Source organism: Salvia splendens, chromosome 16 (assembly GCF_004379255.2).
Source record: "Salvia splendens isolate huo1 chromosome 16, SspV2, whole genome shotgun sequence".
Lineage (NCBI taxonomy): Eukaryota > Viridiplantae > Streptophyta > Magnoliopsida > Lamiales > Lamiaceae > Salvia > Salvia splendens.
The window spans coordinates 13,787,375-13,799,863 of record NC_056047.1 but is presented as its reverse complement, the minus strand read 5'-3'; the positions used below and the strand labels follow the sequence as shown (position 1 = coordinate 13,799,863).

Here is a 12,489-nt window from a genome sequence, read left to right as displayed (position 1 = left end):
TCACAGGAGCAGGCCCCCACAAGTCTGAATGGACATAATCAAGTGGGGAAGTGGAGGTGTGCTTACCGGTTGGGAATGAGAGCTTCTTGGCCTTTCCAAGCAGGCAATCCTCGCATACACCGAGCCTCTCTGATCCATCACCATCTATGAGGCTTCTCTGCATCAATGCCTTCAAGGTTCCCTCTGCCGGATGGCCAAGCCCGAGGTGCCAACTCCTCATGTCAGTTCTGATAATTGTGTTGGCTTCTCCATTCACCACGGTTGCTTGAAGATAGTATAGACTTCCCATTCTCTGAGCAATCATCATCACTTTAGAATTTTTACAGACTTTCATCTCACCATTCTCAGAAGTAAAAGAGAACCCCTTCCTTTCAAGAGTTCCCAAAGAGATGAGGTTTCTCTTGACTTGAGGAATATACCTTACATCTGATAATTTCTTCACAGAGCCATCATGCACCTTCACGAAAATGCTCCCAATTCCCTTGATAGAGCAAGTTTGATTGTTACCTAGCAGCACGGTTCCATTGGTTTCATTCAAATCTTGAAACCAACTTCTGTGAGGGCACATGTGGAATGAGCAGCCCGAATCCATACTCCATGAGCCCCTCTCATCCTTCTCCACAACGTTCAACACCTCGTGGATCTCATCTGCTTCAGCACTGACCACATTGGTGTGAGATGCACCTTCAGACGCTTGCTTCTTCTTCCACGCGTAACAATCACGCTTGAGATGCCCAGGCTTTTTACACCAATAGCAATTCCTACTCTCTTTGATCCCAGAGTTCTCAGCCTTCGCATCTTCTGGCTTCCTTTTAAACTTTTTCTTGCTGAATCTTTTAATGTTCAGCGACTCTGGTTGGGGATCTTGATGTTGCACACCGCCTCTTTGCAGCTCCTTCGCCATGAGTGCTGCATGAACCTCCGCTAGGGAGATAGCCTTGTCCCTGCCATACAAAATCGCGTCACGCATTTGATCATAGGAGGCAGGCAACACGTTGAGAACGAGGATCGCTTTATCCTCATCACTAATCTTGACGTCTATGGCTTCAAGATCATCAATGGACTTTGAGAAATCCTCCAACTGCTCCATGATCGACCTATCTTCAGAGAAACTGTATGAGTAGAGCCTTCTCTTCATGTATAGACGATTAGCCAGAGATTTATCGAGATAAACTTGGTCCAGTTTAGCCAAGATCGCCGCCGCTGTAGTTTCTCCCTGCACCTCCCTTAACACCTTATCTCCGAGGCACAGTATGACGGCACTATGAGCCTTCAGTTGCATTTCGTCGAACTTAGCCTGCGCATTTTCATCGAGGGCAGGTTGCTTCCCTTTCCCAGCTGGATCTTCCGAAGGAATCACGGCCGCAAGACCTTGTTGTATCAACACGGCGCGCATTTTCATCTTCCATAGGCCGTAGTCATTCTTCTCGGTGAACTTCTCAGCCTCCATTCGAGCCGCCATCTCTCACTTTTTCTCGATCGATCAACTCGCTTTCCACAGACGGCGCCAATTGTTGAAGATGCAATGAAATGATCCGATCAAGAACTCTTAAGCAACAAGATGAATATTAAACTCCTCCTTTGGAAGAATGAGAAATTTTATTGAAAATGATAAAAAACTTTTACAGAAGCGTGTGTGTCTCTCTCTATGCTAACAACGAGCTCTCTCTCTTTTATATGAGAGATTGAAACTAACTACCTAACACTATCTTGATCAAGTGCATGAGCTTGCACCAAATTAGTTACAATACCCTTCTAACGACTAGTTTACTAACTAACTCTTCTTGCTTCTATTATTGATCCCCTACGCTGATGCTCCACCTTATGGCTCCATGCAGGCGTCCATTGTATTGCTGCTGTCTGACCAAAAACTCCCACATTTTTGCTCAAGCTTTGAATATGCACAGTGTTTCCCAATAAGTTATCAGCGAACAAGATCTATATATGATGCAAAAAAAAAGAGATATATATGATGCATAGATATAACATGTATTAAATATTTTCATGATGTTTCCAGCCAAAAATGTGTCAGAATGACATTTTTGTGAATTTCTTCATACTCGTACAATCGTACAGCTCAAGTAATTTCTTCCTACTAATTTGATATTGTCAACAAATTAAATTTATAAATTAAATACTGACATAAAAGTTTTCACAATCAATATATTTATTTTGCCAAATTCAAATTCAACACATGACATTATATATACACGTAATCCATATTTTGAGAAGCATAACAAATGAAATAGGAGTCAAATTTTTAAACAATAAAATAAAATAAAATACTAGTATCTCATATATAAATCAAAATCAATTCAATTTTAACTATGTATACTATATATATAGTAATTTAAATATAAATATGTTAATGGATTATAACTTGAACATTAAATATAATAATTAAATTTATGTAAAAAATATAAACCTCGAATAATTTAATATACTCAAAATAGTAAAAAGTACTACTAATACTATATAATACTGATTTACTTAAATAAAAAATAATTTAATTTTAAAAATATGTATACTAATATCATATAAAATCAAAGAAATTAAAATCCAAGACACATGTAAGTCCAACAGATAAATCTAAACTAAATTTCATCAATTGGTATACACACACCAATACGCATAAAAGCCCACACTAATCCTAAATCCCTAATGAAATCCTTCCCTCTCTCATAACGGCGAAACCCGATCCGGCTACCTCACCCACAGCCCCGCCGCGCCGCGCCTGCCTCGCTGCTCCTGAGAAGGTCAGTGAGATCACTATGCGATGCACACATCTTTAGAGTAGTGGTATTGCACAGTGCAGTATTCATAAATTGAGACGCCAACGCAGCCCTTTCCCCCAACCCAAAATGGACTTCGCTGAGCAAGCCATGAATTTATTCGGCGATTCCGAGGAAGACGAAGACGAAGAGAACACCACCACTACCCACGCCAACAGCAATTACTCCAACGATGAGCAAGACAAAGACCAGCAGCGGAGCTCCTCCTCATCCTCCGGCGCCTCCTCCTCATCCTCCGGCGCCTCCTCCTCCGCCGCATCTTCGTCTTCCTCCTCATCTTCGTCCAATCGAAGCAGCAGCGCCGACGAAGAAGAAGAAAACGACCCCAATCGCGGCGAAGTGAGGTCTTCATCCTACAATAGCCACGATTACGTCAACAACAACGATAGTAACAGTCACTCTTACGAGCATGATGAAGAGGTCGAGGACAAGGATCTCTTTGGCTCTGATAATGAGGATTATGTCAAAACTCCTGCCAACAGTGTTCACCCGGTGCCAGGTATTTATCTCTTTTCGGCGTCTCTCCTTCTTTTGATGCTTCGATTGTTATTTTTGATCTTGAAGATATTTTCAGTACTGATGTTCGTTAGCAGTCTAGTTGGAATTTTGAAACTCAGGAGTGCCTTTTTTCAGTATTCTGTATACGTTTGCCTGATTTTCTATTGGTCTACGTGCATAGTGTTTGTTCTCAAGATTCGGTTTTAGTATTATCTATTTATCTTTCTCACTAGCTAGTAAGCAGGTTCGTAGCTCCCCTCATTGGTTTGGATATGTTTTGATGTATTTTTACCATTGAAGAACTTAATTTTTCTAGTTCATTCTTAGATTTTTGTTTGCGGGGGTTCCGGTAGCTATTGTATTTTCTGACTATAAAAACTCACTTTAATATTCTCTGTAACATTTTTGTTTTATGCATATATTATACTCCATCTACTACTATCAACTCGTATGAAACTTTTATTGAAAAGCTTTTATTTTTCTATTATCTCTGCGTGGAACAGCTGGGCCATGAGATCAATTTTGTAAAGAAAAAGTTGCTATTTGAACATGTAGCTGGATCAGATTACAGTTCAATAACTTTCTTGATTCAAAATGGTAGTGTAAGCTTAGAGACGTGTGAATGAGCTAACAAAAAGGAAAGTAGTAATAGGAATTCGTTGTGAGATATGCCTTTGAACCACTTCAGGAGTCAGGACCCAGAATTTTGGAAACCATCAACATCAAGTATTGGAAAGTCGGAGATAGGTTCAAATTTTGAGCATTCTTAAAGGAACATAGATTTTTTGTGTGTTGATTTTGCAATATCTGAAAAATTATATTTCACCCTTGTTTTCTCAGAAGTAATCAAGATAAATTTGAATGTAGTCCTTACAATTAAAACATTCTCCTTCCATAACATTTCAATGGGCACCTTATTTGGATGTCCCATTTCAATAGGCCACTACCTAAAATGAAAATTCAAATATTCAATGCATAACAAAGACTTCAACGTAATTCATTATTTACACTGCCATCGTGAGGTCCTCTTGTTCTGTCTCACCAACTTTATTAAATAAAGTTAATCTTCCTATCTCCTACCTACTTTTTGGATGGATTAACTCCCAACAAAAGTTACATTTTATTCCATATTTTAATTCTGAACTACTCAATTTCTTAACATCCACGGCCGGACCTTGTGGCCTGTTCCAATGTGACAGAGGGAGTAAGTATTAATATTATGTTATATCTCAAGTTATGTTAGAATACTTTCCTAATTGTTACTCTTCCATAACTAATTTATGCGACTTGCCTAGTTTTACCCCCCATACGTGTCATGAATAACCATCCAAGAGGAGGTTTCGGACGTGGCCGATGGCAGAATGATAGAGGACCTGGTCTCCTCCCCCGTCCCGGGCCTTATCCACAAAGGCAAAACTTTGGTTATGGTCCAAAGTTTTTCAATGGTCCTCGTGATGAACGATTTGTTTCTGAGTTGAAATTTAAAAGCGAAGAAACATTATCCAGAAAGGCCACCGTTTTTCAGGAGGTAATACTTGCACTATCCTTTTCCAGTGACGTCTAATCTTCACAAACTCAAATGCATAAGACATGGATTGTGCCTATTTAATACTTTGCATGGTATTGAAAAGGTTAATCACAATCTTATTTGTTCAGTATCTTTGTGATCATGTATGTAGACTGCGAGTCCACTTGGGGATTGGGTCTCATGATTTGTTGGTGAATGTACAACATTTTTTGGCCTGCTATTGTCTGATGCTTCAGTATTGTATACATCACTGCATGATGTGGCAGTAATTTTGTTTGCTAGCTAAGATTTTGTAGGCCTAAAATGTGCGAGAAGTGGAGTTAGTATATTGCAGATAGCCATGTGAAAAGGGCATTAGTTGATGAGGGTTGTATTTGGCTTTTCCATATTGCTGTCAATAATAAGAAGCCACCCAAAAATGTAAAAAAGTTAAGCTACTGGAAGAGGCGAACTCTATGGATTTCAGAATTTACATGGAGAATGTAATTATAACTCATAACATTTGAACTGGTGCCCTGATGGGTGTTACAGTGTCGTGCTTATTCTAGTTTAACTGTGAAGCATATTGGTGTAGATCTCTTGTTCTAGTAAGTAGTAAATATGAAATGCACATATCCGTGCCTTCATGATGGATTGTCTCTAGTTTTTCAATGCTGGCCTCTTTGATATCCTACTCACACCCAACTGAATCAAGGAAAGAAATATGAATTGTAACTGACCGGAAAAAACTTTGTTGTACAATAGTTACTATATGTCCACATGTATGTATATTGTGAAAAATGTATTTACTTATATTTTCTTATCCAAGTTAGCTTGTTTATTTTGAAACTAGCCATGTGAACTTGCTTGCTACAGTCGTGTAGAAGGTGGGGATGTCTACTTTGATGATCGCAGTTTGGTGAGCCTTCCCTTTTCCTTTCCTCAGATTTATACTACATGTTGTTTGTTGGTTATCTGCTTATCTGGGATCGTTTTTTCACATTTCTAGAGGCTTTTTAAGAGGCTTATTACCGAAGATGTTGGAACCGATCTTAATGAAGGTTTTGATACTTTTATTCCAAAGAAAGGTATGCTATATTAGAAGAGACATTTGAAATCACATCCTTACTAAGTGAAGCTTTTATTGCTTCTCATCCCGGCTGCATATATTATTATTAGCTTTTAAAAGTGATCAATTGCTTGTTTGTCATAGACCTGGGCTCTCAAGGCTTTGGTGACTTCCTTTCTACAATAAGAAACAAAAATATACCGCTTCAGAACATGCACTTTGTGGTAATAGTTTTCAACCCACCCAGCTTTCTTTAAGCTTAACAAGGTGCCCAGATAATTAACAATTTATCTTCCTTTGGCTTCTTCCCTTTGCAGACGTATCGTAACAATCTCAACAAGGTAATTTATGGTTCTTTTGGCTGCCGATGTGCTTGTCTTGTTTGGATTCATGGTAGGCTCCAAGGGACTATCCTAAATGTTTTGAATAGTTGAATTTATGTGTTAATGAAACTATTAAAGAAATCTTGTATTGTATTTTTCTTCTTCTCAAAGGGAATTAAGAATTAAGAACAGTTATAATGGCAATCTTTTTCTATCCTGTGTAGAGATTAAGCCTCATTTTTATAAAGTTAAAAAGCAATGGTTAAAGTGTAGGGCCTCGAAAACAATTTATGTGCAGAAAACAAACAACAAAACACTGAAGAACACATTTTTTTCAGATGCATGGAGGTTGTTGAATGCATTATATTCATACATAAAGTTCTGTTGCAAATCTTTGGAGCATCTGAAAATCAAATTAGTTTAATGTCTATCTCAGTAAACTTATTGTTCCTCAATGTTATGTCACACTGAATCTTGTTCTGTCAAATAGAAAGAAATAGAAAAAGGGATGTGCAATGTCACCAGACTAAGAGTAAGGCACTTGTAGTTTTTTGCTAACTCACTGTCGTTTAAGTGACCTGTAATTCCATACTGCAAGAAATTTGCGTCTTTCCAAGATTGTTTTAGGCAGAGGACTTAATATAATTAGTGTTTTCTAGGAAATTGCTTCTTTGGAGCATTTGATTACCAAAACAAATACTTTTTTTTGCAGCTCTTTCTTTTATGGAAAGATGCTTAGTACTCCCTCCATCTTATTTTTCATGGCCCAAAATCCATTTTGGGTTGTCCCATTTATAATGGTCCAAACCCCAACAAGTGTCATGCCAAGTGGGGTCCCTATAATTTATAGCCAGAAAACTGCATTCGTTAAATATGCATGCCTAGAAGTTTAGGGCCATGTTATGTGGGACGAAGAAAGTACTTAACTTTTCACTCTACTCATGCCCCCTTTCTTGTGAAAAGAATTGGAGAGAAGGAAATAAAATATTGAATGCCATCTAGGAATTTTATCATGGAAAAGGATTCGTTCCTACTAAGCTTGGTTGTGACGAGGACTCAAGCATCTAATCGTTGGAGTTATGTATATTTGGCTTGATGATAACATCACTGATTATCCACTACCCATTGTTAGACAAACTTACTTTTTGTTAAATTTAAGATAATTTTAGTATTCTTTGCGCATGTATAGTTAGCCATTCCCTCCATAGTTCTGGTTCAGCCTATTCTTAAAAGTTTCACTAATCGATATTATAGTCAAACTCAAACAAATTGTATTCATGCAGTTTCTATAAACAAGATGTCAACAAAATTCAAATACAAGATGGTCCAATTGTAGGAACATGCAACTCTTAATGGACTAGGTAGCTGGTGCTTTTCCCAATTTTCAATTTTCAATTTTGACCTTTCCTTTTCTCTATCATATTTCTTTGCCCCTCCCCTTTTTTTGGTATGCTGAGATTGTCATAGTGAAGATTGTGTTGGATTGTTGGTTTATAAACTACTAATTTGGTGAGTCACCAAAGTGAATGGGGAGAATAGAGAGTCTGAGAAAGTTGTGGTCAATTTAGAATTTGATACAAGCTTGTAGAAATTATAAGAAAAATGGCATTTTCATCTGTAAATTATACAGTAGAATTTGAAAAAAGGCGTATTCAAAAACAGTAAATCTATATTATTTTAATTATCAATTAATTTTTTATTTATGTTCAAATATTTTCTTTGAGTTCCACTGCAATTAAAATAGAAAATCTTCCTCTAGTATGTTACTTCTGCCAGTTTCTGTGTGGCAAAAGAAAGCTGTTTAGTGGTTGTATTTTACTTTCCTTTGCATAGCTTGACATCTTATTTAAGCTGATTATCAAGCTATTTAAGCTACATATGCTAACAGTGATCTATTTCCAGATTTTGGGGACTGCTTATATGAGGCATGAGCCCTGGGAAATGGGGGTACATAAAAGGAATGGAGTAGTCTATCTTGATGTGCACAAATTGCCAGAAAGACCACAGAGTGAACTGGATCGCCGAAGGTAAACTATTAGGTTCCATTTAAAAGTTTAAGCTTATGCCTTAAGGTCATTATGCTTCTTGGTTACCTCCTGCTCAATTTGGATATAGCTTGATTGTATGTTAGGGTTTCTTGTTTTGGAAACATTTCCAGAAGTTTTCCTGTCTGGTTCCTTTGCCTAATTTCACTAGTGACTGTTATTTAATGTCTTATATTTTATCCGACCCCTTTGAGATAGATGTTACTGGGGCTATTGTTTTGAGACTCTTGCCACTGAAGATCCAAGAAGAGCTGATGGAGAAGCAATACATCATGTTGATGCAAATGTTGAATACTGCTCTGTAATTAAAACAAAATTAGGAGCTCATCGAATACTCATGGGTGCTGAAATGGACTGTTGTGATTCAACTGATGAGGGTAGAAGATTCTATGTGGAACTAAAAACAAGTCGTGAGGTTGGTATTTTCTTGATTCGTATTTTTATATTTTTATGACCTTCCTCTATAGTTTGCATACCCTGGCTTTATGACTTAAAAGTCTTTCACTTGTGCTTCTACAGTTAGAGTATCACACTGAGGAAAGATTTGAGAGGGAGAAATTGCTCAAATTCTGGGTAAATACCTTGCTAATTCTGCTCATTTTTTCTGTTTCTTTAGACCGGAGTGCTTTTGGGCTATTTGGATGGTATCCGAATAATATGGAATGCTTGTGCCGTTAGCATGTATTTTTACTATTTATTTGTATTTGGTACATTATATTCTTAATTTATAGTCTTGAATTTGTAATCTGCTTCAAATTTCTAGACCCATCCTATGAAATACATGACCATTTATGAGATAAAATTTGATTCTTGATTCTAGACCACATCCCTATTCCCCAGAAGTGATTTTTACCAGAGAATTGTCCCATGGGCAATAACTTTCTGGTGGATGAAATTGGTTCTTGCATATAATAAGCCCTGAAAACTAAACTACTATCATGTTATCCTAGGACTTCAAAATTATATCGTGAAGTGTGATCAAACTTACTAAACCAAATTTTTGTACATTCTCTGTATAAACAATTGCATTTCATGTTAGATGCACATTTTTTTCTTATGCTTCTTATCAAATGGCTACATTCACATGTAAATATTTAATGTATATCTGTATAAGTGGTTGATGTAACATTAAAGTAAACATTAAATTATGCTAGACAATGACTCACATTATGTTTTGCTGATTGACTTTATTGCACTGAAAGTACCTATTTTGTGGCTTATGATTATATGTTATATACTGAAGATGCACTTGGATAAATTAATGTTTAATTCTACATATCTATTAATAATTGCTGCTGATCTTTGGTTCAACTATGTGTTTATACTCAGCTTATCATCATTTTTAACGAGTTTGTCAATTCAGAAAGTACAGTAAACTTTGAATTAATATTTCAGTACAAATTGCTGAAGTATTTATCTCCAAAGTATTAGTTACATTCTCCTTTCTAAATCATTATGAGATGCTTCTACCGCTATTAATTGGCGAAGATTTACTCTAACTGGTCAGAAGAATTACTATAAGCTAGAAGTGCTTATTGCTTGTATATGCAAATATGATGTCATGACGACATTCTCTGTCCCACTATCAAAATGGAGCACACTCATTTTGTTGTTGGGACAGTTGGAACTTGTAGCAGAACTTTTTTCCGTGTACTGAATGATATTCTCTAGGTGTTTTGTTAATGCAACTTAGTATGGTCAATGTTCCTTTATGTGAATCTGTCAGGCTGTCTTTTTATAAAATACAATATGGGTTCGTTGCCATGTTTAGTTGTGACTAAAGACTATATCTAATTTTCTCTTATTCGGTTGCCTTTTACTTAAAAGCTCTGCCCTTGAAAATGTATCTTGGCCCGTCTCAACAATATCAAGATTAAATTGTGTGTCATGATTAACTATCTTTCCCACCCCTATAACTAATTAATCCTAGACAATACCCATTTTAGCTTATATGTTGATCTATGAGTTCTTTGCGCATATGTTGATCTTGATATTCTTTATTTTTCCATTATGCTGTTACTTGCAGATTCAGTCATTCCTCGCTGGTGTACCATATATTGTGGTTGGGTTCAGGTATTGCCTTAATCTTTTTGGATGTTTCTTGGTTCAACTTTTTCTTTCATACATGGAGAGTGATAAATGAAATGGGGCCTTTTTTGTATTTAAAGATTTTGTGGGATTCTTATCTGTCTTTTGTGTTGCAGGGATGATGGTGGTCGGCTTGTTCGTACAGAACGACTTAGGACCAAAGATGTAACACACAGAGTAAAGATGAAAAATTACTGGCAGGTATGTTGGTAACTGCCATTATCTTAAATAGGCTTGGAAATAGGCCACCTATTTTCTTCCTCTTTCATCATGTTTTTCCCTTTCTTCGGCAAGTGATGGGCATGTATTGGCCTATGCATATATGCAGTGTATAACAATTATACTTATTCGTGCACCAATACTATTGTATGGGCATTTTTGGCAGGGAGGAGTGTGCTTAGCATTTGCTGATGAGGTGCTATGCTGGCTTTACGGGACAGTGAAAGAAAGTAAGAATCCCAATTACACACCGTTTGAGTTTTGACAATAGGAATTTGATAAATTGTTGGAAAGTAGTACATATATCGTCTTAGTGTATCTGTATGATTTCGACCTTCTCTCTCGATGGTCACACTGATCGTATCCTTTGATAGTCTACTTACACGTAATTTCATTGCCCCCGTGCAGATGAGGACTATATATTGCAGTTTGCCCATCCGTTCACGCGATTGGAGCTTCTTCAAGCTCAAACATGCCCCGATTCCATCACAGAGCATGTTCAACAATTGTAGCTTCGCAAAGCTGTGTCACTCTGCCTAACCGGAATCATATACTACTACTATTATACAATTTTGAACATTGTATCATATGTTAACCTTTGGGGAATCAAGACTTACCAACTGGTAGGGTCCCCTTCTAATTAAATGATCATCCTCATAATCTCTTATGCTGTCCCAGCTTCCAGAGAGATCGATTCATCTCTGAGTTTGCGGTCCCCTATGGGAGTTTACTACATACTAGTATTGATTATTTTATCGAGGAATATCTGGCTCTATTAAGTTCTTGATTCTCCAAATTTTCTACCACTGTCGTTTCTCTGAAATCTTAGCTAGCTTTTAAATTGACTATTTTTTTTCCGCTCCAAATTCAAATGCAAACTATACAGGAATAGGCCTAGTTGTGCTCAAAATCCTAAGAGCACCCACAACCGTGCTATTGCCAACGAGCACGGTTGTGGGCCCGACGCCACTATTCCTGCCTGCTCTTAGGCATGAGCACAACACCCACAGCTGTGCTCTTCCGCAAGGATGAGCACAATTCATTTTAAATAAAAACATTCCCATAACATTAAAATTCATTAAAAAAAATTGAAATAATATTACAAATAAAATAAAAAAGACATAATTAAAATCCTAAAAAATAAAAATTACATAATTAAAATTCTAAAAATTAAAAATTACATAATTAAAATATTAAAAATTAAAAATTACATAATTAAATTCGTAAAATTTAAAAAACCCACTACGCGTTGCCGAATTTCGCCCACATGTGTTTGATTAGGTCTTCTTGTAGCTCAACGTGGGTTCGGGTATCACGCATTGTGTGCCTTGTTTGGACCCTCTCACCCACCGTCGTATGCGCACCTCGGCGTGGGGGAGAGCTCACGCTTGAGCTTCCGGCTTCATCCTCGTCGTAGAAGCTAGCCGCCCTCGGTCCTTCGTCGGCTATAATCATATTGTTCAAGTACCACAGCCGAGCCGGGGCCTTCACAATGTTGAATCGGGCTTGAAGGACCCCAAAGACTCTTTCGACGTCTTTCCGCGTGGACTCTTGACGCTGCGCAAAAAGAACCCGTCTCGGGCCTTGCGGGTTGCTGAGCGTCTTCACGAAAGTCGACCACCTTGGGTAGATACCATCGGCGAGATAGTAACCCATGTGGTATGTATTTCCGTTGACGGTGAAGTCGATCGCTGGTGCTACACCATTCAACACATCATTGAAGAGGGGTGAAGAATAGAGCACGTTCAAGTCGTTGTTGGATCTGTCAACGCCGAAATATGCATGCCAAATCCATAGGCGGTAGTAGGCGACCGCCTCAAGGATAAGTGTTGGGCCGCCGCCTTGTGGCCGCTTAAGTGTTGCCCCCTCCAAACAGTCGGGCAATTCTTCCACCTCCAATGCATGCAGTCAATGCTGCCAAGCATTCCGAGAAAGCCATGGACTGATT

At 37.8% G+C, this 12,489-nt stretch overlaps 1 protein-coding gene across 1 annotated transcript; it reads left to right on the top strand.

Moving 5' to 3' along the window:
• The first annotated feature begins 2,625 nt into the window (after window positions 1-2,625).
• Window positions 2,626-11,320, top strand: LOC121771546 (NAD-capped RNA hydrolase DXO1-like). The gene is made up of 14 exons (XM_042168356.1): window positions 2,626-2,756; window positions 2,843-3,291; window positions 4,586-4,818; window positions 5,651-5,716; window positions 5,807-5,885; window positions 6,011-6,090; window positions 6,184-6,207; window positions 8,092-8,216; window positions 8,433-8,649; window positions 8,754-8,807; window positions 10,261-10,307; window positions 10,439-10,523; window positions 10,708-10,771; window positions 10,950-11,320. Exons 2-14 carry the CDS (start codon window positions 2,862-2,864, stop codon window positions 11,051-11,053), a joined length of 1,608 nt encoding a protein of 535 aa, XP_042024290.1. The 5' UTR covers window positions 2,626-2,756; window positions 2,843-2,861; the 3' UTR covers window positions 11,054-11,320.
• Window positions 11,321-12,489: the final 1,169 nt, after the last annotated feature.